This window comes from Tachyglossus aculeatus, chromosome 5, assembly GCF_015852505.1.
Source record: "Tachyglossus aculeatus isolate mTacAcu1 chromosome 5, mTacAcu1.pri, whole genome shotgun sequence".
Classification (NCBI taxonomy): Eukaryota; Metazoa; Chordata; class Mammalia; order Monotremata; family Tachyglossidae; genus Tachyglossus; species Tachyglossus aculeatus.
In genome coordinates this window covers 7300872-7327506 of record NC_052070.1, presented here as the reverse complement: position 1 = coordinate 7327506, position 26635 = coordinate 7300872, and the positions used below count along the sequence as shown (strand labels likewise).

Here is a 26635-nt window from a genome sequence, read left to right as displayed (position 1 = left end):
GCGCTTAGTACAGTGCTCTGCACATAGTAAGCGCTCAATAAATACGATTGATTGATTGATTGATTCACACATAGTAAGCGTTTAACAAATGCCATCATCGTTATTATTATTATTGAATTCCCCCCAGCTCTTAGAACAGTGCTTCACATATAGTAAGTGCTTAACAAATGCCATGATCGTTATTATCAATGAATTCCCCCCCGCGCTTAGAACAGTGCTTCACACATAGTAAGCGCCTAACAAATCAATCAATCGTATTTATTGAGCGCTTACTGTGTGCAGAGCACTGTACTAAGCGCTTGGGAAGTCCAAGCTGGCAACATCTAGAGACGGTCCTTACCCAACAGTGGGCTCACAGTCTAGGAGGGGGAGACAGAGAACAAAACAAAACATACTAACAAAATAAAATAAATAGAGAAGCAGCGTGGCTCAGTGGAAAGAGCCCGGGCTTTGGAGTCAGAGGTCATGGGTTCAAATCCCGGCCCCGCCAACTGTCAGCTGTGTAACTTTGGGCAAGTCGCTTCACTTCTCTGGGCCTGTTACCTCATCTGTAAAATGGGATTAAAACTCTGAGGCTCCCGTGGGACAACCTGATCACCTTGTAACCTTCCCAGCGCTTAGAACAGTGCTTTGCACATAGTAAGCGCTTAACAAATACCATTATTATTATTATTATTATTAGAATAGATATGTACAAGTAAAATGAATAAATGAATGAATAGAGTAATAAATATGTACAAACATATAAACAGGACAAATTCCTGTATATGCCATCATCCTTATTATTATTGACTTCCCCCCCAGCGCTTAGAGCAGTGCTTCACACATAGTAAGCGCTTAACAAATGTCATCATTATTATTATTATTCTCATCAATACACATCTTTAATAAAAATGAGTTGAATAATAAAAATGTACAAATATACACATGGTTACTACCCAGGCCCCGCCCCCTCCCAGAGGCGCGCATGCGCCCCGGGGCACCACGCCCCCTCCCCCATCCCTGCGAAGCGCATGCGCCCAGGGGGAACCTCCCCTCCCTCCCGGACGCGCGCATGCGCATACCTCTCCCCAGGCCCCGCCCCCTCCCGGGGGCACGCATGCGTACCAGGGTGAGGCCTCGCTCCAGGTCCCCGGCCCCGCCCCCTTCCGGCGGCGCGCACGCGTCCCTTGGTGAGGCCTCGCCCCAGGCCACGCCCCCGGATCCCCGGCCCCGCCCCTGCCCACGGCGCGCATGCGTCCCTCGGGAGAGGGCCCCCCCCCCCGCGGGCCCCCATGCCTCCCGGCGTTGCGCATGCGTCTCGAGGGTGCGGCCTCTCCCCCGACCCCCAGCCCCGCCCCCTGTCTGCGTCGCGCATGCGCCCTGCTAGTGAGGCCTCGCGTCGGGGCCTCGTCAAGATGGCGGCGGCTGAGGCGTTGGGCCTGGTGGGCAGGACCGTCATGGCGGCGGGGCTCGGGGCCCGGTAAGGCCGCGCCTCCTCCTCCTCCTTCCTCCTCCGCCCGGGCACAATAACACCGCGCCTTAATAATAATAATAATAACAATAGTGTCAGACCACTGTACTACTACTACTACTAATGATAGCATTTGTTAAGCTCTTACTATGTGCAAAGCACTGTTCTAAGCGCTGAGGAGGTTACAAGGTGATCAGGTTGTCCCACTTGGGGCTCACAGTCTTCATCCCCATTTTACAGATGAGGTCACTGAGGCCCAGAGAAGTGAAGTGACTTGCCCAAAGTCACACAGCTGACAATTTACTACTACTACTACTAACAATGATGGTATTTGTTAAGCGCTTACTATGTGCCAAGCACTGTTCTAAGCGCTGAGGAGGTTACAAGGTGATCAGGTTGTCCCACTTGGGGCTCACAGTCTTCATCCCCATTTTATAGATGAGGGAACTGAGGCCCAGAGAAGTGAAGTGACTTGCCCAAAGTCACACAGCTGACAATTTACTACTACTACTACTACTAACAATGATGGTATTTGTTAAGCGTTTACTATGTGCAAAGCACTGTTCTAAGCGCTGAGGAGGTTACAAGGTGATCAGGTTGTCCCACTTGGGGCTCACAGTCTTCATCCCCATTTTATAGATGAGGAAACTGAGGCCCAGAGAAGTGGAGTGACTTGCCCAAAGTCACACAGCTGACAATTTACTACTACTACTACTAACAATGATGGTATTTGTTAAGCGCTTACTATGTGCCAAGCACTGTTCTAAGCGCTGAGGAGGTTACAAGGTGATCAGGGTGTCCCACGGGGGGCTCACAGTCTTCATCCCCATTTTACAGATGAGGGAACTGAGGCCCAGAGAAGTGGAGTGACTTGCCCAAAGTCACACAGCTGACAATTTACTACTACTACTACTAACAATGATGGTATTTGTTAAGCGCTTACTATGTGCAAAGCACTGTTCTAAGCGCTGGGGAGGTTACAAGGTGATCAGGTTGTCCCACGGGGGGCTCACAGTCTTCATCCCCATTTTACAGGTGAGTTAACTGAGGCCCGGAGAAGTGAAGTGACTTGCCCAAAGTCACACAGCTGACAGTTGGCGGAGCCGGGATTCGAACCCCTGACCTCTGACTCCAAAGCCCGGGCTCTTTCCACTCAGCCATGCTGCTTCTCTAATAATAATGGCATTTATTAAGTGCTTGTTATGTGCAAAGCACTGTTCTAAGCGCTGGGGAGGTTACAAGGCGATCAGGTTGTCCCACGGGGGGCTCACAGTCTTCATCCTTATTTTGCAGATGAGGCAACTGAGGCCCAGAGAAGTGACGTGGCTTGCCCAAAGTCACACAGCTGACAATTGGCAGAGCCGGGATTTGAACCCCTGACCTCTGACTCCCAAGCCCGGGCTCCTTCCACTGAGCCACGCTGCTTCTCTCTAATAATAATAATGGCATTTATTAAGCGCTTACTATGTGCAAAGCACTGTTCCAAGCGCTGGGGAGGATACAGCGAGATCAGGGTGTCGCACAGGGGGCTCACAGTCTTAATCCCCGTTTTACAGATGAGGTAACTGAGGCCCAGAAAAGTGAAGTGATTTGCCCAAAGTCACCCAGCTAGCTCTCTTCCTCCCTTCAAGGCCCTACTGAGAGCTCACCTCCTCCAGGAGGCCTTCCCGCACTCAGCCCCCTCCTTCCTCTCCCCCTCCCACCCACCTTACCTCCTTCCCTTCCCCACAGCACCTGTATATACGTATATATGTTTGTATGGATTTATTACTCTATTCTACTTGTAAATATCTATTCTATTTATTTTATTTTGTTAATATGTTTTGTTGTCTGTCTCCCCCTTCTAGCCTGTGAGCCCGCTGTTGGGTAGGGACCGGCTCTAGATGTTGCCAACTTGGACTTCCCAAGCGCTTAGTCCAGTGCTCTGCACACAGTAAGCGCTCAATAAATACGATTGATTGAATGAATGAATACAAGATGATCAGGTTGTCCCACGTGGGGCTCCCAGTCTTCATCCCCGTTTTACTGATGGGGTAACTGAGGCCCAGAGAAGTGAAGTGACTTGCCCCAAGTCACCCAGCTGACAATTGGCAGTGCCGGGATTTGAACCCATGACCTCTGACTCCAAAGCCGGGGCTCTTTCCACTGAGCCACGCTGCTTCTCTAGAAGCTTCTCTGCTATTTATTGAGCGCTTACTGTGTGCAGAGCACTGGAGTAAGCGCTTTTCACTGAAACCGTGAGCCCCACGTGGGACCAACCCCATTTGCTTCCATCTACCTCAGTGTTTAGTACAGTGCTCGGCACATAGTAAGCACAAAACAAATACCATCATCCTTATTATTATTCACTTCTCTGTGCCTCAGTTCCCTCATCTGGTAAATGGGGATTAAGACTGGGAGCCTCACGGGGGACAGGGACTGGGTCCAACCTGATTTGCTTCTATCCACCCCAGCGCTTAGTACAGGGCCTGGCACATAGTAAGCGCTTAACACATGCCATAATTATTATTATCAAGTGGTGGAGCAGGATTTGAACCCATAACCTTTTGACTCCCAAACCTGGGTTCTACAATAATAATAATAATAATGATGGCTTTCATTAAGTGCTTACTTTGTGTCAAGTGCTCTTCTAGGCACTGGGGTAGACACAAGGTATTAAGGTTGTCCCGCGTGGGGCTCACAGTCTTAATCCCCATTTTCCAGATGAGGCCACTGAGGCCCAGAGAAGTTAAGTGACCTGTCCGAGGTCACACAGGACAAGGGGCGGAGCGGGGATTAGAACCCACAACCTCTGACTCCCAAACCCGGGCTCTAGCCACTAAGCCTATATATCCTGTATATCATATCCTGTATATATCCTGAGAAGCAGCGTTGCTCAGTGGAAAGAGCCCGGGCTTTGGAGTCAGAGGTCATGGGTTCAAATCCTGGCTCTTCCAACTGTCAGCTGTGTCACTTTGGGCAAGTCACTTCACTTCTCTAGGCCTCAGTTCCCTCATCTGTAAAATGGGGATGAAGACTGTGAGCCCCCCGTGGGACAACCTGATCACCTTGTAACCTCCCCAGTGCTTAGAACAGTGCTTGGCACATAGTAAGTGCTTAATAAATGCCATCACTTTATTATTATCATTATCAGCACTTAGAACAGTGCTCAGCGCTTAGAACAGTGCTTTGCACATAGTAAGCGCTTAACAAATGCCATTATTATTATTATTATTATATGTATATATACAGGATATATATCCTGTATATATGTTTGTACATATTTATTGCTCTATTTTATTTGTACATTAGCGCTTAGTACAGTGCTCTGCACACAGTAAGCGCTCAATAAATATCATCAATCATCAATCGTATTTATTAATACGATTGATTGATTGTACATATTTATTCTATTTATTTTATTTTGTTAATATGTTTGGTTTTGTTCTCTGTCTCCCCCTTCTAGACTGTGAGCCCGCTGTTGGGTAGGGACCGTCTCTATGTGTTGCCAACTTGGACTTACCAAGCGCTTAGTACAGTGCTCTGCACACAGTAAGCGCTCAATACATACGATTGAATGAATGAATGCATAAGCCATGCTGCTTCTCTATCATCATAATCATAATTGCAGTATTTTTAAGCACTTACTGTGTATCAGCACTCTGATAATAATAACCATAATTGTGGCATTTGTTAAGCGCTTACTATGTGCCAGGTACTGTAATAATAATAATAAATAGTTGTGGTATATACTAAGCGCTTACTTTGTGCCAAGCACTGTTCTAAGCGCTGGGGTAGGTACAGGGTCATCAGGTTGTCCCATGTGGGGCTCACAGTCTTCATCCCCATTTTATAGATGAGGGAACTGAGGCCCAGACAATAATAATAATCAAATTTGTTAAGCACTTACCATGTGCCAGGCACTGTACTAAGCGCTGGGATGAATGCAAGCAAACTTGGTTGGACACAGTCCCTGTCCCACGTGGGGCTCACAGTCTCAATCCCCATTTTCCAGATGAGGGAACTGAGGCTCAGAGAAGTGAAGTGACTTACCCAAGGTCACACGGCAGACAGGTGACGTAGTCGGGATTAGAACCCAGATCTTTCTGGCTTTCAGGCCTGTGCTCTTTCCACTGGCCATCCCAGCTCCACCAGTTAGCTGTGTGACTTTGGGCAAGTCACTTAGCTTCTCTGGGCCTCAGTTCCCTCATCTGTGAAGTGGGGATGTGAGCCCCACGTGGGACAACCCGATCACCTTGTAACCTCCCCAGCGCTTAGAACAGTGCTTTGCACATAATAAGCGCTTAATAAATGCCATTATTATTAGAGAACCATTGTGGCTCAGTGGAAAGAGCCCGGGCTTTGGAGGCAGAGGTCATGGGTTCAAATCCCGGCTCCGCCGTCAGCTGTGTGACTTTGGGCAAGTCACTTCACTTCTCTGGGCCTCAGTTCCCTCCTCTGTAAAACGGGGATTAAGACTGTGAGCCCCCCGTGGGACAACCTGATCACCTTGTAGCCTCCCCAGCGCTTAGAACAGTGCTTTGCACATAGTAAGCGCTTAATAAATGCCATTATTATTATTATTATTATTATTCTCTACCTCGTGCCGTCCAAAAGCCAGAGGCGTCCATGTGATTGAGTCCCTTATAGTCCTCTCCCAAGCGCTTAGTACACCCACATCCGCCAAGCTGGCTCTCTTCCTCCCTTCAAGGCCCTACTGAGAGCTCACCTCCTCCAGGAGGCCTTCCCACACTCAGCCCCCTCCTTCCTCTCCCCCTCCTCCCCCTCTCCACATCATCATCATCATCGATCGTATTTATTGAGCGCTTACTGTGTGCAGAGCACTGGACTAAGCGCTTGGGAAGTCCAAGTTGGCAACATATAGAGACGGTCCCTACCCAACAGTGGGTCCACATCACCCGTATATATGTTTGTACGGATTTATCATCTATTTATTGATTTATTTTACTTGTACATATTTATTCTATTTATTTTATTTTGTTAGTATGTTTGGTTTTGTTCTCCGTCTCCCCCTTCTAGACCGCGAGCCCGCTGCTGGGTAGGGTCCGTCCCTAGATGTTGCCGACTTGGACTTCCCAAGCGCTTAGTCCAGTGCTCTGCACACAGTAAGCGCTCAATAAATACGATTGAATGAATGAACGAATACGGTGTTCCACAAATAGTAAACTGTCAGTCAATGCCGTCGGTTGATTCTATATTTGTACTGTAATTATGGTCTTATTTTAATTTAGATTCTGTCACACAGCAGTCAGTCTCTTCAGCCCAGGGAAGCAACCGTTCCGTCAACGCGGTCAAAGATCACGATTTCTTCACCCGCTAACACTCCGGAATGCAGGTGAGAAGCGGCGCGGCCTACCTGAAATAATAATAATAATAATAATAATAATAATAATAATAATAATAATAATAATAATAAGCAATAATACTATAATAATAGTAAGAGCTCAATAAATACGATTGATGATGAATAATAATGGTATTTGTTAAGCGCTTACTATGTGCCGAGCACTGTTAATAATAATAATAATGATGGCATTTGTTAAGCGCTTACTATGTGCGAAGCACTGTTCTAAGCGCCGGGGGGGATACAAGGTGATCAAGCTGTCCCATGTGGGGCTCACGGTCTTAATCCCCATTTCACAGATGAGGTAACTGAGGCTCAGAGAAGTTAAGTGACTTGCCCAAGGTCACACAGCTGACAAGCGGCGGGGCCGGGACTTGAACCCATGACCTCTGACTCCAAAGCCCATGCTCTTTCCACCGAGCCACGCTAGGGTGATCAGGCTGTCCCTTGTGGAGCTCACAGTCTTCATCCCCATTTTACAGGTGAGCGAACTGAGGGCCAGAGAAGTGAAGTGACTTGCCCAAAGTCACCCAGCCGACAAGTGACGGAGTCGGGATTAGAAGCAGCGGGGCTCAGTGGAAGGAGCCCGGGCTTTGGAGTCAGAGGTCACGGGTTCGAATTCCGGCTCCGCCAATTGTCAGCTGGGTGACTTTGGGCAAATCACTTCAGTCAATCAATCAATCGTGTTTATTGAGCACTTACTGTGTGCAGAGCACTGTACTAAGCGCTTGGGAAGTCCAAGCTGGCAACATCTAGAGACGGTCCCTCCCCAACAGTGGGCTCACGGTCTAGAAGGGGGACTTCACTTCTCTAGGCCTCAGTTCCCTCATCTGGAAAATGGGGATGAAGACTGTGAGCCCCCCCGTGGGACAACCTGATCGCCCGGTAACCTCCCCAGCGCTCAGAACAGTGCTTTGCACGTAGTAAACGCTTAATAAATGCCATCATTATTATTATTAGAACCCATGACCGCTGTCTCCCAAGCCCTGGCTCTTTCCACTGAGCCACACTGCTTCTCAAGTCAGCCGGTCGGGTGTATTTATTGAGCACCGCTGTACTAAGTGCTTCATTCATTCATGCATTCAATCGTATTTATTCATTCATTCAATCGAATTTATTCATTCATTTATTCAATCGTATTTATTGAGCGCTTACTGTGTTCAGAGCACTGGGCTAAGCGCCTGGGAAGTCCAAGTGCTTAGTACAGTGCTCTGCACACAGTTAGCGCTCAATAAATACGATTGAATGAATGAATGGAGTGATAAATTTGTACAAACATATATACAGGGGCTGTGGGGAGGGGAAGGAGGTAGGGCGGGGGGGATGGGGAGGAGTTATTTATTTATTTTACTTGTACATATCTATTCTATTTATTTTATTTTGTTAGTATGTTTGGTTTTTTTCTCTGTCTCCCCCTTTGAGACTGTGAGTCCACTGTTGGGTAGGGACCGTCTCTAGATGTTGCCAACTTGGACTTCCCAAGTGCTTAGTACAGTGCTTTGCACACAATAAGCGTTCAATAAATACGATTGATTGATTGATTGATTGGGTAGGGACTGTATGTGATCGGCTCTAGATGTTGCCAACTTGGACTTCCCAAGTGCTTAGTCCAGTGCTCTGCACACAGTAAGCGCTCAATGAATATGATTGAATGAATGAATATATCAAATGTATATATGTTTGTACATATTTATTACTCTATTTATTTATCTTGTACATATCTATTCTATTTATTTTATTTTGTTAGTATGTTTGGTTTTGTTCTCTGTCTCCCCCTTCTAGACTGTGAGCCCACTGTTGGGTAGGGACTGTTTCTGTATGTTGCCGACTTGTACTTCCCAAGTGCTTAGTACAGTGCTTTGCACACAGTAAGTGCTCAATAAATACGATTGATTGATTGATTGATTGGGTAGGGACTGTATGTGATCGGCTCTAGATGTTGCCAACTTGGACTTCCCAAGCGCTGAGTACAGTGCTCTGCACACAGTAAGTGCTCAATAAATATGATTGAATGAATGAATATATCAAATGTATATATGTTTGTACATATTTATTACTCTATGTATTTATTTATTTCTCTTGTACATATCTATTCTATTTATTTTATTTTGTTAGTACGTTTGGTTTTGTTCTCTGTCTCCCCCTTCTAGAGTGTGAGCCCACTGTTGGGTAGGGACCGTCTCTATATGCTGCCAAGTTGTACTTCCCAAGCGCTTAGTCCAGTGCTCTGCACACAGTAAGCACTCAATAAATACGATCGAGTGATTGATTGAGGAGAGGATAAAGGGGGCTGAGTGTGGGAAGGCCTGCTGGAGGAGGTGAGCGCTCAGTAGGGCTTTGAAGGGAGGACTCTGCCATTGTTCTGGTAGTGAATCCATGGATTTTCCAGGGAAAAATCAGGGAGCAGTTGACCATCCATCCCCTGGCCCCCTCCTCCCTCCCGTCCCTTCTGTCCTTCTCCAGCCCAGCCCGCACCCTCCGCTCCTCCGCCGCTGATCTCCTCCCTGTACCTCGCTCTCGCCTGTCCCACCATCGACCCCCGGCCCCCGTCCTCCCCCGGGCCCGGAATGCCCCCAATCCCTCTGCCCACCCGCCAAGCTAGCTCTCTTCCTCCCTTCAAGGCCCTGCTGAGAGCTCACCTCCTCCAGGAGGCCTTCCCAGACTGAGCCCCTTCCTTCCTCTCCCCCTAGTCCCCCTCTCCATCCCCCCATCTTACCTCCCTCCCTTCCCCACAGCACCTGGATATATGGATATATGTTTGTACATATTTTTTTACTCTAATTTATTTGTACATATCTATTCTATTTATTTTATTTTGTTAGTATGTTTGGTCTCAGTCTCCCCCTTTTAGACTGTGAGCCCACTGTTGGGTAGGGACTGTCTCTATATGTTGCCAATTTGTACTTCCCAAGCGCTTAGTCCAGTGCTCTGCACATAGTAAGCGCTCAATAAATACGATTGATGATGATGATGATGATGATGACCATCTCGCCTTCTTGGGCCTGGTCAACCCGAGTCTTCGCCCTCGACTCTCTCCCGGGCCGCCGCTGGCCGGCACGGGGGAGTTTTGGCTCGTAGCCGACGGCCTGCCCCTCGCTAGCCACTGGCCCAGCGCGGAATGGGATGGACAGGCCTCGGCTTCGCTCTCCCTCCCGTAGCCGAGACTGGAAGCGCTCAATAAATACGATCGATTGATTGATTGATTGATTGGTAGAGGACTGGGACCTCTCCAGGTGCCACCCTGAGAGGGGCATTAGAGCAATAAAGAGAGACAATCCCTGCCCTCAGCGAGCTCGCAGACCGGACCCGGGGGCGACAGGCAACACTACAGATAAACGCACATCAGTATAACTAAATAATCATCATCATCATCAATCAATCGTATTTATTGAGCGCTTACTGTGTGCAGAGCACTGTACTAAGCGCTTGGGAAGTACAAATTGGCAACATATAGAGACAGTCCCTACCCAACAGTGGGCTCACGGTCTAAAAGGGGGAGACGGAGAAGAAAACCAAACATACTAACAAAATAAAATAAGTAGTGTAGATATGTACAAGTAAAATAAATAGAGTAATAAATCTGTACAAACATCTACCCGTATGTACAGGTGCTGTGGGGAAGGGAAGGAGGTAAGATGGGGGGATGGAGAGGGGGACGAGGGGGAGAGGAAGGAAGGGGCTCAGTCTGGGAATAATAATAATATTATTGTTCAAATAATAATAATGATGGCATTTGTTAAGCCCTGGGCTCTTTCCACTACAGATAATAATGATAATGATGGCATTTATTAAGCGCTTACTATGTGCCAAGCACTGTTCCAAGCGCCGGGGAGGTTACAAGGTGATCGGGTTATCCCATGGGGGGGCTCACAATCTCCATCCCCATTTTCCAGATGAGGTCACTGAGGCCCAGAGAAGTGAAGTGACTTGCCCAAAGTCACACAGCCGACAAGTGGCGAAGCAGGATTAGAACCCATGTCCGGGCTCTTTCCACTACAGATAATAATAATAATAATGATGGCATTTATTAAGCGCTTACTATGTGCCAAGCACTGTTCTAAGCGCCGGGGAGGGTACAAGGTGATCAGGTTGTCCCACGGGGGCTCACAGCCTCCATCCCCATTTTCCAGATGAGGTCACTGAGGCCCAGAGAAGTGAAGTGACTTGCCCAAAGTCACACAGCCGACAAGTGGGGAAGCGGGATTAGAACCCATGTCCGGGCTCTTTCCACTACAGATAATAATAATAATAATAATGATGGCATTTATTAAGCGCTTACTATGTGCCAAGCACTGTTCTAAGCGCCGGGGAGGGTGCAAGGTGATCAGGTTGTCCCACGGGGGGGCTCACAGTCACCATCCCCATTTTCCAGATGAGGTCACTGGGGCCCAGAGAAGTGAAGTGACTTGCCCAGAGTCACACAGCTGACATTCATTCATTCAGTCGTATTTATTGAGCGCTTACTGTGTGCAGGGCACTGTACTAAGCGCTTGGGAAGTACAAATTCCCTTCTAGACTGTGAGCCTGCTGTTGGGTAGGGACCGTCTCTATATGTTGCCAACTTGGACTTCCCAAGCGCTGAGTCCAGTGCTCTGCACACAGTAAGCGCTCAATAAATACGATTGAATGAATGAGTGAATGAAAGTTGGCAACATCTAGAGACGGTCCCTACCCAATAGCGGGCTCACAGTCTAGAAGGGGGAGACAGAGAACAAGACCAAACATATTAACAAAATAAAATAAATAGAATAAATATGTACAAATAAAATAAATAAATAGTAATTAATCTGTACAAACATACATACATATATCCAGGTGCTGTGGGGAGGGGAAGGAGGTAAGGCTGGGGGGGGGATGAGGATGGGGAGGAAGGGGTAGTGGCGAAGCAGGATTAGAACCCACGCCTGGGCTCTTTCCACTACAGATAATAATAATGATGGCATTTATTAAGCACTTACTATGTGCAAAGCACTGTTCTAAGCTCTGGGGAGGTTACAAGGTGATCAGGTTGTCCCACGGGGAGCTCACAGTCTTCACCCCCATTTTACAGATGAGATAACTGAGGCGCAGAGAAGTGAAGTTCATTCAGTCGTATTTATTGAGCACTTACTGTGTGCAGAGCAGTGTACTAAGCGCTTGGGAAGTCCAAGTTGGCAACCTATAGAGACGGTCCCTACCCAACAGTGGGCTCATGGTCTGTTATCACATCTCCATTCCCAGGTTCTTCCAATGAGGAATTTGGAGTTGGCTCAGATCTACAAAATTGCTCTTAAAAAGCGGACTCAATCAATCAATCAGATAATAATACAGATAATAATGATGGCATTTATTAAGCACTTATGTGCAAAGCACTGTTCTAAGCTCTGGGGAGGTTACAAGGTGATCAGGTTGCCCCATGGGGAGCTCACAGTCTTCACCCCCATTTTACAGATGAGATAACTGAGGCGCAGAGAAGTGAAGTTCATTCAGTCGTATTTATTGAGCGCTTACTGTGTGCAGAGCACTGTACTAAGCGCTTGGGAAGTACAAGTTGGCAACATCTAGAGATGGTCCCTACCCAACAGTGGGCTCACAGTCTAGAAGGGCAACAAAACCAAACATATTAACAAAATAAAATGAATAGATATGTACAAGTAAAATAAATGGAGTAATAAATCCGTACAAGCATGTATCCATATATCCAGGTACTGTGGGGAGGGGAAGGAGGTTAGGAGGAGGGGGGTGGGGGGTTGGGAGAAGAGGAAAGGAGGGCGCAGTCAGGGAAGGCTTCTTGGAGGAGATGGGCCTTCAATAGGGCTTTGAAGGGCAGGGAAAGTCAACCAGCGGGAGAAAAAAATCAATCAATCAATCGTATTTATTGAGCGCTTACTGTGTGCAGAGCACTGGACTAAGCACTTGGGAAGTCCAAGTTGGCAACATCTAGAGACGGTCCCTACCCAGCAGCGGGCTCACAGTCTAGAAGGGGGAGACAGAGAACAAAACCAAACATACTAACAAAATAAAATCAATAGAATAGATAGGTACAAGTAAAATAAATAAATAAATAGAGCAATCGATATGTACAAACATATATCCATATATACAGGTGCTGTGAGGAAGGGAAGGAGGTAAGGCAGGGGGGTGGAGAGGGGCAGAGGAAGGAGGGGGCTCAGTCTGGAAGGCCGCCTGGAGGAGGTGAGCTCTCTGTAGGGCCTTGAAGGGAGGAAGAGAGCGAGCTTGGCGGAGGGGCAGAGGGATTGGGGGCATTCTCTGGCGCTCTGAGGAGAGGATCCTTCCAGGAGCAGCGGGGGCCACGCGATGTGATGGTGGGCGGGCAGGCGGGCCTCTCGGCAGCTTTCAGATGAGAAATTGGACCAGGGTTTCCTTGGCAACCGGATCTCGCGCCCGCAGATTTCCGGTGAGATTGCAAATCCAGCCGGGGCTCCGCTATTACACCACCTCCGGAGGCTTAGGCCGATTACCATGATTGAAATGAGAATGTTCTTTTGTTGGGTTTTTCAGGCTTTTTCTAAAACATCATCTTACAAGGCAGAATGACATCCTCCTCCCCCTCCCCATCCCCCCCCCCCGCCTTACCTCCTTCCCCTCCCCACAGCACCTGTATATATCAATCAATCAATCAGTCGTATTTATTGAGCGCTTACTGTGTGCAGAGCACCGTACTAAGCGCTTGGGAAGTACAAGTCGGCAGCACATAGAGACGGTCCCTACCCAACAGTGGGCTCACAGTCTGGATCATCATCATCATCATCAATCATATTTATTGAGCGCTTACTAGGTGCAGAGCACTGTACTAAGCGCTTGGGAAGTACAAATTGGCAACATATAGAGACAGTCCCTACCCAACAGCGGGCTAACAGTCTGAAAGGGGGAGACAGAGAACAAAACCAAACATACTAACAAAATAAAATAAATAGAATAGATATGTACAAGTAAAATAAATAAATAAATAAATAGAGTAATAAATCTGTACAAACATAGATCCATATATACAGGTGCTGTGGGCAAGGGAAGGAGGTAAGATGGGGGGGGGGGGATGTAGAGGGGGACGAGGGGGAGAGGAAGGAAGGGACTCAGTCTGGGAAGACCTCCTGGAGGAGGTGAGCTCTCAGCAGGGCCTTGAAGGGAGGTTACAAATAAATGATAGCATTTATTAAGCGCTTACAATGTGCAAAGCACTGTTCTAAGCACTGGGGAGGTTACGAGGTGATGAGGTTTTTAGACTGTGAGCCCACTGTTGGGTAGGGACTGTCTCTATATGTTGCCAACTTGTACTTCCCAAGCGCTTAGTCCAGTGCTCTGCACACAGTAAGCGCTCGGTAAATACGATTGATGATGATGATGAGGTTGTCCCACCGGGGGGTTCACGGTCTTCATCCCCATTTTCCAGATGAGGGAACTGAGGCCCGGAGAAGTGAAGTGACTTGCCCAGAGTCACACAGCTGAGGTGATCAGGTTGTCCCACGGGGGGCTCCCAGTCTTCACCCCCATTTTCCAGATGAGGGAACTGAGGCCCAGAGAAGTGAAGTGACTTGCCAAAAGTCACACAGCTGACAAGTGGCGGAGCCGGGATTTGAACCCGTGACCCTTGACTCCAGAGCCCGGGCTCTTTCCACTGAGCCACACTGCTTCTCTGTTACTCTATTTATTTATTTTATTTGTGCATATTTATTCTATTTATTTTATTTTGTTAATATGTTTTTGTATTGTGATCTGTCTCCCCCTTCTAGACAGTGAGCCCACTGTTGGGTAGGGACCGTCTCTAGATGTTGCCAACTTGGACTTCCCAAGCACTTAATACAGTGCTCTGCACACAGTAAGCGCTCAGTAAATACGATTGAATGAATGAATGAAAGTGCAGCTCCCTTAAATAGCACGATTTCATCACTCTGCCGCATACCTGCTTTGTGACCTTGGGCAAGTCTGTGAGCCCATTGTTGGGTAGGGACCGTCTCTATACGTTGCCGACTCGTACTTCCCAAGCGCTCAGTACAGTGCCCTGCACACGGTAAGCGCTCAATAAATACGATTGAACGAATGAATCATTCAGTCGTCCTTATTGAGCGCTTACTGTGTGCAGAGCACTGCACTGAGCGCCTGGGAGAGGACGATACAACAACAAACAGACCCATTCCCCGCCCGCAGCACGCATCTTGTCATCATCATGATCATCATCAATCGTATTTATTGAGCGCTTACTGTGTGCAGAGCACTGTACTAAGCGCTTGGGAAGTCCAAGTTGGCAACATCTGGAGACGGTCCCTACCCAACAGTGGGCTCACAGGCTGAAAGGGGGAGATGGAGAACAAAACCAAACAGACTAACAAAATAAAATAAATAGAATAGATACGTACAAGTAAAATAAATAAATAAATAGAGTACGGCTTCGGGCGGCAAAACCAATCTATTCCCAGTGGCGTCTGGGACAGGGAGAGAAAGGTTTTGGGAATGGCCGCTCTGAATAATAACAACAATAATAATAATAATAATAATGGCATTTATTAAGCGCTTACTATGTGCAAAGCACTGTTCTAAGCGCTGGGGAGATTACAAGGTGATCAGGTTGTCCCATGGGGGGCTCACAGTCTTAGTCAGCGTGGCTCAGTGGAAAAGAGCCCGGGCTTTGGAGTCAGAGGTCATGGGTTCAAATCCCGGCCCCGCCAATTGTCAGCTGGGTGACTTTGGGCAAGTCACTTCACTTCTCTGGGCCTCAGTTCCCTCATCTGGAAAATGGGGATGAAGACTGTGAGCCCCCCGTGGGACAACCCGATCACCTTGTAACCTCCCCAGCGCTTAGAACAGTGCTTTGCACATAGTAAGCGCTTAATACATGCCATTATTATTATTATTACTATTATTATTAATCCCCCTTTTACAGATGAGGGAACTGAGGCCCAGAGAAGTGAAGTGACTTACCCAAAGTCACACAGCTGACAGTTGGCGGAGCCGGGATTTGAACCCTTGGCCTCTGACTCCGAAGGCCGTGTTCTTTTCCTCTGAGCCAGGCTGCTTCATCTGAAGACTTCCCAAATTAGCCGGATAATCCGGGAAGGGGAGGGGAGGAGATGAGTGAATCTACAGGGCTTAGCCGAAATACGTTAATAACAGTGCTAATAATAATAATACTCTATTTATTTATTATTTATCTTGTACATATCTATTCTATTTATTTTATTTTGTTAGTATGTTTGGTTTTGTTCTCTGTCTCCCCCTTCTAGACTGTGAGCCCGCTGTTGGGTAGGGACTGTCTCTATGTGTTGCTGACTTGTACTTCCCAAGCGCTTAGTACAGTGCTCTGCACACAGTAAGCGCTCAATAAATACGATTGATTGATTGATTGATAAATGATAACAGTGCTTTTAGACTGTGAGCCCACTGTTGGGTAGGGACTGTCTCTATATGTTGCCAGCTTGTACTTCCCAAGCGCTTAGTACAGTGCTCTGCACACAGTAGGCGCTCAATAAATACGATTGATTGATTGATTAATAATTGGGCTGACCATTAAGGGCTTGCCAAAGTCAGTCAGTCAATCAGTCGTTTTTACTGAGTGCTTAACGTGCGCAGAGCACTGAACTAAGCGCTTCGGAGAGGACAATAAATCAATAGAATAATTGTGGTATTTGTCAGTCAATCAGTCGTATTTACTGAGTGCTTAACGTGTGCAGAGCACTGAACTAAGCGCTTCGGAGAGGATAGTAAATCAATATAATAATTGTGGTATTTGTCAGTCAGTCAATCAGTCATATTTACTGAGGGCTTAACGTGTGCAGAGCACTGAACTAAGCGCTTCGGAGAGGACAATAAATCAATATAATAATTGTGGTATTTTGTCAGTCAATCAGTCGCATTTACTGAGTGCTTAATGTGTGCAGAGCACTGAACTAAGCGCTTCAGAGAGGACAATAAATCAATATAATAATTGTGGTATTTTGTCAGTCAATCAGTCGCATTTACTGAGTGCTTAACTTGTGCAGAGCACTGAACTAAGCGCTTTGGAGAGGACAATAAATCAATATAATAATTGTGGTGTTAGTCAATCAGTCGTATTTACTGAGTGCTTAATGTGTGCAGAGCACTGAGCTAAGCGCTTTGGAGGGGACAATGAATCAATATAATAATTGTGGTATTTTTCAGTCAATCAGTTGTATTTACTGAGTGCTTAACGTGTGCAGAGCACTGAACTAAGCGCTTCGGAGAGGACAATAAATCAATATAATAATTGTGGTATTTGTCAGTCAGTCAATCAGTCATATTTACTGAGTGCTTAACGTGTGCAGAGCACTGAACTAAGCGCTTCGGAGAGGACAATAACTCAATATAATAGTTGTGGTATTTGTCAGTCAATCAGTCGTATTTACTGAGTGCTTAATGTGTGCAGAGCACTGAACTAAGCGCTTTATAGAGGACAATAAATCAATATAATAATTGTGGTATTTGTCAGTCAGTCAATCAGTCGTATTTACTGAGTGCTTAACGTGTGCAGAGCACTGAACTAAGCGCTTAGGAGAGGACAGTAAATCAATATAATAATTGTGGTATTTTGTCAGTCAATCAGTTGTATTTACTGAGTGCTTAACGTGTGCAGAGCACTGAACTAAGCGCTTTGGAGAGGACAAATCAATATAATAATTGTGGTGTTAGTCAATCAGTCGTATTTACTGAGTGCTTAATGTGTGTAGAGCACTGAGCTAAGCGCTTTGGAGGGGACAATGAATCAATATAATAATTGTGGTATTTCTCAGTCAATCAGTCGTATTTACTGAGTGCTTAACGTGTGCAGAGCACTGAACTAAGCGCTTCGGAGAGGACAATAAATCAATATAATAATTGTGGTATTTTGTCAGTCAATCAGTCCCATTTACTGAGTGCTTAATGAGTGCAGAGCACTGAACTAAGCGCTTCAGAGAGGACAATAAATCAATATAATAATTGTGGTATTTTGTCAGTCAATCAGTCGCATTTACTGAGTGCTTAACGTGTGCAGAGCACTGAACTAAGCGCTTTGGAGAGGACAATAAATCAATATAATAATTGTGGTGTTAGTCAATCAGTCGTATTTACTGAGTGCTTAATGTGTGCAGAGCACTGAACTAAGCGTTTCGGAGAGGACAATAAATCAATATAATAATTGTGGTATTTATCAGTCATATTTACTGAGTGCTTAACGTATGCAGAACACTGAATTAAGCGCTTCTTAGAGGATAATAAATCAATATAATAATTGTGGCATTTGTCATTCAGTCAATCAGTCGTATTTACTGAGTGCTTAACGTGTGCAGAGCACTGAACTAAGCGCTTTGGAGAGGACAATAAATCAATATAATAATTGTGATATTTGTCAGTCAGTCAATCAGTTGTATTTACTGAGTGCTTAACGTGTGCAGAGCACTGAACTAAGCGCTTCGGAGAGGACAATAAATCAATATAATAATTGTGGTATTAATCAATCAGTCGTATTTACTGAGTGCTTAACGTGTGCAGAGCACTGAACTAAGCGCTTTATAGAGGACAGTAAATCAATATAATAATTGGCATTTGTCAGTCAGTCAATCAGTCATCTTTACTGAGTGCTGAACGTGTGCAGAGCACTGAACTAAGCGCTTCGGAGAGGACAATAAATCAATATAATAATTGTGGTATTTTGTCAGTCAATCAGTTGTATTTACTGAGTGCTTAACGTGTGCAGAGCACTGAACTAAGCGCTTCGGAGAGGACAATAAATCAATATAATAATTGTGGCATTTGTCAGTCAGTCAATCAGTCGTATTTACTGAGTGCTTAACATGTGCAGAGCACTGAACTAAGCGCTTTGGAGAGGACAATAAATCAATATAATAATTGTGATATTTGTCAGTCAGTCAATCAGTTGTATTTACCGAGTGCTTAACGAGTACAGAGCACTGAACTAAGCGTTTCGGAGAGGACAATAAATCAATATAATAATTGTGGTATTTATCAGTCGTATTTACTGAGTGCTTAACGTGTGCAGAGCACTGAACTAAGCGCTTCAGAGAGGACAATAAATCAATATAATAATTGTGGTATTAATCAGTTGTATTTACTGAGTGCTGAACGTGTGCAGAGCACTGAACTAAGCGCTTCGGAGAGGACAATAAATCAATATAATAATTGTGGTATTTTGTCAGTCAATCAGTTGTATTTACTGAGTGCTTAACGTGTGCAGAGCACTGAACTAAGCGCTTCGGAGAGGACAATAAATCAATATAATAATTGTGGCGTTTGTCAGTCAGTCAATCAGTCATATTTACTGAGTGCTGAACGTGTGCAGAGCACTGAACTAAGCGCTTTGGAGAGGACAATAAATCAATATAATAATTGTGATATTTGTCAGTCAGTCAATCAGTTGTATTTACCGAGTGCTTAACGAGTACAGAGCACTGAACTAAGCGTTTCGGAGAGGACAATAAATCAATATAATAATTGTGGTATTTATCAGTCGTATTTACTGAGTGCTTAACGTGTGCAGAGCACTGAACTAAGCGCTTCGGAGAGGACAATAAATCAATATAATAATTGTGGTATTAATCAGTCGTATTTACTGAGTGCTGAACGTGTGCAGAGCACTGAACTAAGCGCTTCGGAGAGGACAATAAATCAATATAATAATTGTGGTATTTTGTCAGTCAATCAGTTGTATTTACTGAGTGCTTAACGTGTGCAGAGCACTGAACTAAGCGCTTCGGAGAGGACAATAAATCAATATAATAATTGTGGCGTTTGTCAGTCAGTCAATCAGTCATATTTACTGAGTGCTGAACGTGTGCAGAGCACTGAACTAAGTGCTTCGGTGAGGACAATAAATCAATATAATAATTGTGGTATTTGTCAGTCAATCAGTCGTATTTACTGAGTGCTTAACGTGTGCAGAGCACTGAACTAAGCGCTTCGGAGAGGACAATAAATCAATATAATAATTGTGGCGTTTGTCAGTCAGTCAATCAGTCATATTTACTGAGTGCTGAACGTGTGCAGAGCACTGAACTAAGCGCTTTGGAGAGGACAATAAATCAATATAATAATTGTGATATTTGTCAGTCAGTCAATCAGTTGTATTTACCGAGTGCTTAACGAGTACAGAGCACTGAACTAAGCGTTTCGGAGAGGACAATAAATCAATATAATAATTGTGGTATTTATCAGTCGTATTTACTGAGTGCTTAACGTGTGCAGAGCACTGAACTAAGCGCTTCGGAGAGGACAATAAATCAATATAATAATTGTGGTATTAATCAGTCGTATTTACTGAGTGCTGAACGTGTGCAGAGCACTGAACTAAGCGCTTCGGAGAGGACAATAAATCAATATAATAATTGTGGTATTTTGTCAGTCAATCAGTTGTATTTACTGAGTGCTTAACGTGTGCAGAGCACTGAACTAAGCGCTTCGGAGAGGACAATAAATCAATATAATAATTGTGGCGTTTGTCAGTCAATCAGTCATATTTACTGAGTGCTGAACGTGTGCAGAGCACTGAACTAAGTGCTTCGGTGAGGACAATAAATCAATATAATAATTGTGGTATTTGTCAGTCAATCAGTCGTATTTACTGAGTGCTTAACGTGTGCAGAGCACTGAACTAAGCGCTTTATAGAGGGCAATAAATCAATATAATAATTGTGGTATTAGTCAGTCAATCAGTCGTATTTACTGAGTGCTTAACGTGTGCAGAGCACTGAACTAAGCACTTCATAGAGGACAATAAATCAATATAATAATTGTGGTATTAGTCAATCAGTCGTATTTACTGAGTGCTTAACGTGTGCAGAGCACTGAACTAAGCGCTTTGGAGAAGACAATAAATCAATATAATAATTGTGATATTTTGTCAGTCAATCAGTCGTATTGAGTGCTTAACGTGTGCAGAACACTGAATTAAGCGCTTCTTAGAGGATAATAAATCAATATAATAATTGCGGCATTTGTCAGTCAGTCAATCAGTCGTATTTACGGAGTGCTTAACGTGTGCAGAACACTGAACTAAGCGCTTCTTAGAGGACAATAAATCAATATAATAATTGTGGCATTTGTCAGTCAGTCAATCAGTCGTATTTACTGAGTACTTAACGTGTGCAGAGCACTGAACTAAGCGCTTCATAGAGGACAATAAATCAATATAATAATTGTGGTATTTTGTCAGTCAATCAGTCGTATTTACTGAGTGCTTAACGTGTGCAGAGCAATCAATCAATCGTATTTATTGAGCGCTTACTGTGTGCAGAGTACTGTACTAAGCGCTTGGGAAGTACAAGTTGACACTGAACTAAGCGCTTCAGAGAAGACAATAAATCAATATAATAACTGTGGTATCTGTTAAGCGCTCACTATGCACCAGGCACTGTACTAAGCAATTGGGGGACGGGGAATACGAGCCAGTCGGGTTGGACGCAGTCATTGTCATCATCATCAATCGTATTTATTGAGCGCTTACTATGTGCAGAGCACTGTACTAAGCGCTTGGGAAGTGCAAATTGGCAACATATAGAGACAGTCCCTGTCCCTCATGGGGCTCCCATGCTCAATCCCCCTTTTCAGAGATGGGGTAACTGAGGCACAAAGGAGGAAAGTGACTTTCATTCATTCATTCAATCGTATTTATTGAGCGCTTACTGTGTGCAGAGCACTGTACTAAGCGCTTGGGAAGGACAAGTTGGCAACATATAGAGGCGGCCCCTACCCAACAGTGGGCTCACGGTCTCATGGTTGAGAAGCAGCGTGGCTCAGTGGAAAGAGCACAGACTTTGGAGTCAGAGGGCATGGGTTCAAATCCCGGCTCTGCCAATTGTCAGCTGGGTGACTTTGGGCAAGTCACTTCACTTCTCTGGGCCTCAGTGACCTCATCTGGAAAATGGGGATGAAGACTGTGAGCCCCCCGTGGGACAACCTGATCACCTTGTAACTTCCCCAGAGCTTAGAACAGTGCTTTGCACTTAGTAAGTGCTTAATAAATGTTGTTATTATTATTATTATTATTATTATTATTATTATTATTATTGGACTTTCCCAGGGTCACGCAGCAGACAAGTGGCAGAGCCGGGATTAGATAACAGACACAATGGACTGTCTCTATATGTTGCCAATTTGTACTTCCCGAGCGCTTAGTACAGTGCTCTGCACATAGTAAGCGCTCAATAAATACGATTGATGATGAATCCCTGCCCACAGTGAGCTCACAGTCTAGAGGGAGAGGCAGCCATTAATCGAAATAAATTAATTAGCAATAAACAACGAACGACTAAATTCATAATGGTAAATACTCTAAAATGGGGATGAAGACTGTGAGCCCCACGTGGGACAACCTGATCACCTTGTATCTCCCCTCAGCGCTTACAGCAGTGCTCGGCACATAGTAGGCGCTTAACAAATGCCATCATTAGTATTAATAAATTACTAAGGACTGTGGTAGATAGAAGGTTGTCATTCATTCAGTCGCATTTATTGAGCGCTTACTGTTTGCAGAGCACTGTACTAAGCACTTGAAGGTTGGGCAGGGACCGTGTCTGCTTACTGTCGTATCGTACTCTCCCAAGCGCTTAGTACAGTGCTCTGCAAGCAGTGATCGCTCAATAAATGCGACTGAATGAATGACAACCTTCTATCTACCACAGTCCTTAGTAGGTGCTTACTGAAGCAGCGTGGCTCAGTGGAAAGAGCCCGGGCTTTGGAGTCAGAGGTCATGGGTTCAAATCCCAGCTCCACCAACTGTCAGCTGTGTGACTTTGGGCAAGTCACTGAACTTCTCTGTGCCTCAGTGACCTCATCTGTAAAATGGGGATGAAGACTGTGAGCCCCCGCCGTGGGACAACCCGATCACCTTGTAACCTCCCCAGCGCTTAGAACAGTGCTTTGCTCATAGTAAGCGCTTAATAAATGCCATCATTGTTATTATTAGTAGTAATTTATTAATACTAATGATGGCATTTTTTTATCGCTCAATAAATGCGACTGAATAATAATAATGGCATTTATTTATTTGTATTTTTTTATATAGCATTTATTAAGCACTTACTATGTGCAAAGCATTGTTCTAAGCGCTGGGGAGGTTACAAGGTGATCAGGTTGTCCCAAGGGGGGCTCACAGTCTTAGTCCCCATTTTACAGATGAGGTAACTGAGGCCCAGGGAAGTGAAGTGACTTGCCCAGAGTCCCACAGCTGACAATTGGCAGAGCCGGGATCTGAACCCATGACCTCTGACTCCAAAGCCCGGGCTCTTTTCCACTCTGCCACGCTGTGTCTCTTATTAGACGCTTAGTACAGTGCTGTGCACACAGTAAGCGCTCAATCAATCAATCAATCGTATTTATTGAGCGCTTACTATGTGCAGAGCACTGTACTAAGCGCTTGGGAAGTACAAATTGGCAACGCACAGAGACAGTCCCTACCCAACAGTGGGTTCACAGTCTAAAAGGGGGAGACAGAGAACAGAACCAAACATACCAACAAAATAAAATAAATAGGATAGAAATGTACAAGTAAAATAAATAAATAAATAAATAGAGTAATAAATATGTACAATATGCTCAATAAATACGATTGATCGATTAAGCACTTACTATGTGCAAAGCACTGTTCTTTTAGACTGTGAGCCCACTCTTTTAGACTGTGAGCCCACTGTTAGGTAGGGACTGTCTCTATATGTTGCCAACTTGTACTTCCCAAGCGCTTAGTCCAGTGCTCTGCACACAGTAAGCGCTCAATAAATACGACTGATCGATTGATTAAGCGCTGGGGAGGATACAGAGTGATCAGGTTAGCCCACGGGGGGCTCCCAGTCTTCATCCCCATTTTGCAGATGAAGGAACTAAGGCGCAGAGAAGTGAAGTGACTTGCTCAAAGTCACCCAGCTGACAAGTGGCGGAGCTGGATTTGAACCCATGACCCCTGCCTCCAAATCCCGGGCTCTTCCCACTGAGCCACGCTGCTTCTCCGAATGAGTGAAAGTAAGCACTCAGTAAATACCGTTGATTGATGGAAGGAGTGAAAGTGGGGTTCAAGAGGTTCAATGAGCCCGGCAAGACACAGATCGCTTTTCAGCGACCTTCGCGACGGCCCCGGCTTTCTCAACCAAGTGCAAAATACGGGCTAACCCACGTCCCTCTCTTTGTTTTTTTTTTTTCCTTTCCCCTTCCCGTTTCCCAGTGAGATCCATGTTTATTCAAACCCAAGACACCCCGAACCCCAACAGTGTGAAGTTTGTTCCCGGAAGGCCGGTGCTGGAGTCACGGACGATGGATTTCTCCACCCCCGCGACCGCCTTCCGCTCACCGCTGGCCAGGTACTCAGTCGATCAATCCATCAATTGTATTTATGGAGCGCTTACTGTGTGCAGAGCACTGGACTAAGCACTTGGGAAGTACTATCAATCAATCAATCATATTTATTGAGCACTTACTGTGTGCAGAGCACTGGACTAAGCGCTTGGGAAGTCGAAGTTGGCAACATATAGAGACGGTCCCTACCCAACGGTGGGCTCACAGTCTAGAAGGGGGAGACGGAGAACAAAACCAAACGAATTAACAAAATAAAATAAATAGAATAGATATGTACAAGTAAAATAAATAGAGTAATAAATATTCGTCCTTTCCCCCGCTCTTTCCTCAATCAATTCAGTCATTTATTCATTCATTCAATCGTCTTTATTGAGCGCTCACTGTGTGCAGAGCATTCATTCATTCATTCAGTCGTATTTATTGAGTGCTTACTGTTTGCAGAGCACTGTACTAAGCGCAAGTTGGCAACATATAGAGATGGTCCCTACCCAACAGTGGGCTCACAGTCTAGAAGGGGGAGACGGAGAACAAAACCAAACATATTAACAAAATAAAATTAAAAAAAAGATATGTACAAGTAAAATAAATAAATAGAGTAATACTAGTCCTTTCCCCGCTCTTTCCTCAATCAATTCAGTCATTTATTCATTCATTCAATTGTCTTTATTGAGCGCTCACTATGTGCAGAGCATTCATTCATTCATTCAATCGTATTTATTGAGCGCTTACTGTGTGCAGAGCACTGGACTAAGCGCAAGTTGGCAACATCTAGAGACAGTCCCTACCCAACGGTGGGCTCACAGTCTAGAAGGGGGAGACAGAGAACAAAACCAAACATATTAACAAAATAAAATAAATAGAATAGATATGTACAAGTAAAATAAATAGAGTAATAAATACTCGTCCTTTCCCTGCTCTTTCCTCAATCAATTCAGTCATTTATTCATTCATTCAATCGTCTTTATTGAGCGCTCACTGTGTGTAGAGCATTCATTCATTCATTCATTCAATCGTATTTATTGAGCACTTACTGTTTGCAGAGCACTGTACTAAGTGCAAGTTGGCAACATATAGAGATGGTCCCTACCCAACAGCGGGCTCACAGTCTAAAAGGGGGAGACAGAGAACAAAACCAAACATATTAACAAAATAAAATAAATAGAATAGATATGTACAAGTAAAATAAATAGAGTAATAAATACTCGTCCTTTCCCCGCTCTTTCCTCAATCAATTCAGTCATTTGTTCATTCATTCAATCGTCTTTATTGAGCGCTCACTGTGTGCAGAGCATTCATCCATTCATTCATTCAAGCGTATTTATTGAGTGCTTACTGTGTGCAGAGCACTGTACTGAGCGCAAGTTGGCAACATACAGATACGGTCCCTACACAACAGCGGGCTCACAGTCTAGAAGGGGGAGACAGAGAACAAAACAAAACATATTCACAAAATGAAATAAATAGAATAAATATGTACAAATAAGATAAATAGAGTAATAAATACATACAAACATATATACAGAGCACAGTACTGAGCGCTTGGGAATACAGTTCGGCAACAGATAAGAGACAATCCCTACCCAGCAGTGGGCTCACAGTCTAGAAGGGGGAGACAGAGAACAAAACATATTCACAAAATAAAATAAATAGAATAAATATGTACAAATAAAATAAGTAAATAAATAGAGTAATAAATACATGCAAACATATATACAGAGCACTGTACTGAGCGCTTGGGAATACAGTTCGGCATCAGATAAGGGACAGTCCCTACCCAACAGTGGGCTCACAGTCTAGAAGGGGGAGACAGAGAACAAAACCAAACATGTTCACGAAATAAAATAAATAGAATAAATATGTACAAATAAAATGATTAAATAAATAGAGTAATAAATACATGCAAACATATATACAGAGCACTGTACTGAGCGCTTGGGAATACAGTTCGGCAACAGATAAAGGACAGTCCCTACCCAACAGTGGGCTCACAGTCTAGAAGGGGGAGACAGAGAACAAAACCAAACATACTAACAAAATCAAATAAGTAGAATAGGTATGTACAAGTAAAATAAATAAATAGAGTAATAAATACATACAAACATATATACAGAGCACTGTACTGACTGCTTGGGAATACAGTTCGGCAACAGGTAAGAGACAATCCCTACCCAACTCACAGTCTAGAAGGGGGAAGACAGAGAATAAAACAAAGCAAGTAGACAGGCATTGATAGCATCCCAATAAACAGAATTATAGATATTAGAGAATAATAAATATAGCGCTTAATACAGTGCTTTGCACAGAGTAAGCGCTCAATAAATACGATTGATTGATGTACAAATATACACAAATGCTGTGGGGCGGGGAGGGGCGTAGAGGAGAGAGAGGGAATCGGGGTGATGGGGAGGGGAGGAGGAGAAGAGGAAATGAGGGGCTGAGTGTGGGAAGGCCTCCTGGAGGAGGGGAGCTTCAAAGTAGGGTTTTGAAGGGAGGAAGAGAGATCATCATCATCATCAATCGTATTTATTGAGCGCTTACTATGTGCAGAG

General features: G+C 44.8%; 1 protein-coding gene and 1 long non-coding RNA gene across 4 annotated transcripts in view; one reads left to right on the top strand and one right to left on the bottom strand.

The window, feature by feature from the left end:
• The first annotated feature begins 1382 nt into the window (after positions 1 to 1382).
• Positions 1383 to 26635, top strand: part of NFU1 (NFU1 iron-sulfur cluster scaffold) — a 50210-nt gene continuing 24957 nt past the window's right edge. For all 3 annotated transcript variants that reach the window (XR_005451077.1, XM_038746668.1, XM_038746667.1), the window contains exons 1-3: positions 1383 to 1462; positions 6685 to 6788; positions 23956 to 24091. Coding sequence is in view for 2 of the 3 variants with exons in the window: in XM_038746668.1 (XP_038602596.1) it covers positions 1398 to 1462; positions 6685 to 6788; positions 23956 to 24091 (305 nt within the window). In the remaining variant the exon portion in view is untranslated. The remainder of the gene's footprint in view (positions 1463 to 6684; positions 6789 to 23955; positions 24092 to 26635) is intronic.
• The window catches only part of LOC119928427, a 39985-nt gene continuing 19989 nt past the window's right edge, over positions 6640 to 26635 (bottom strand). Inside the window, exon 2 of the long non-coding RNA XR_005451078.1 lies at positions 6640 to 6809. This is a non-coding gene — a long non-coding RNA (uncharacterized LOC119928427). The remainder of the gene's footprint in view (positions 6810 to 26635) is intronic.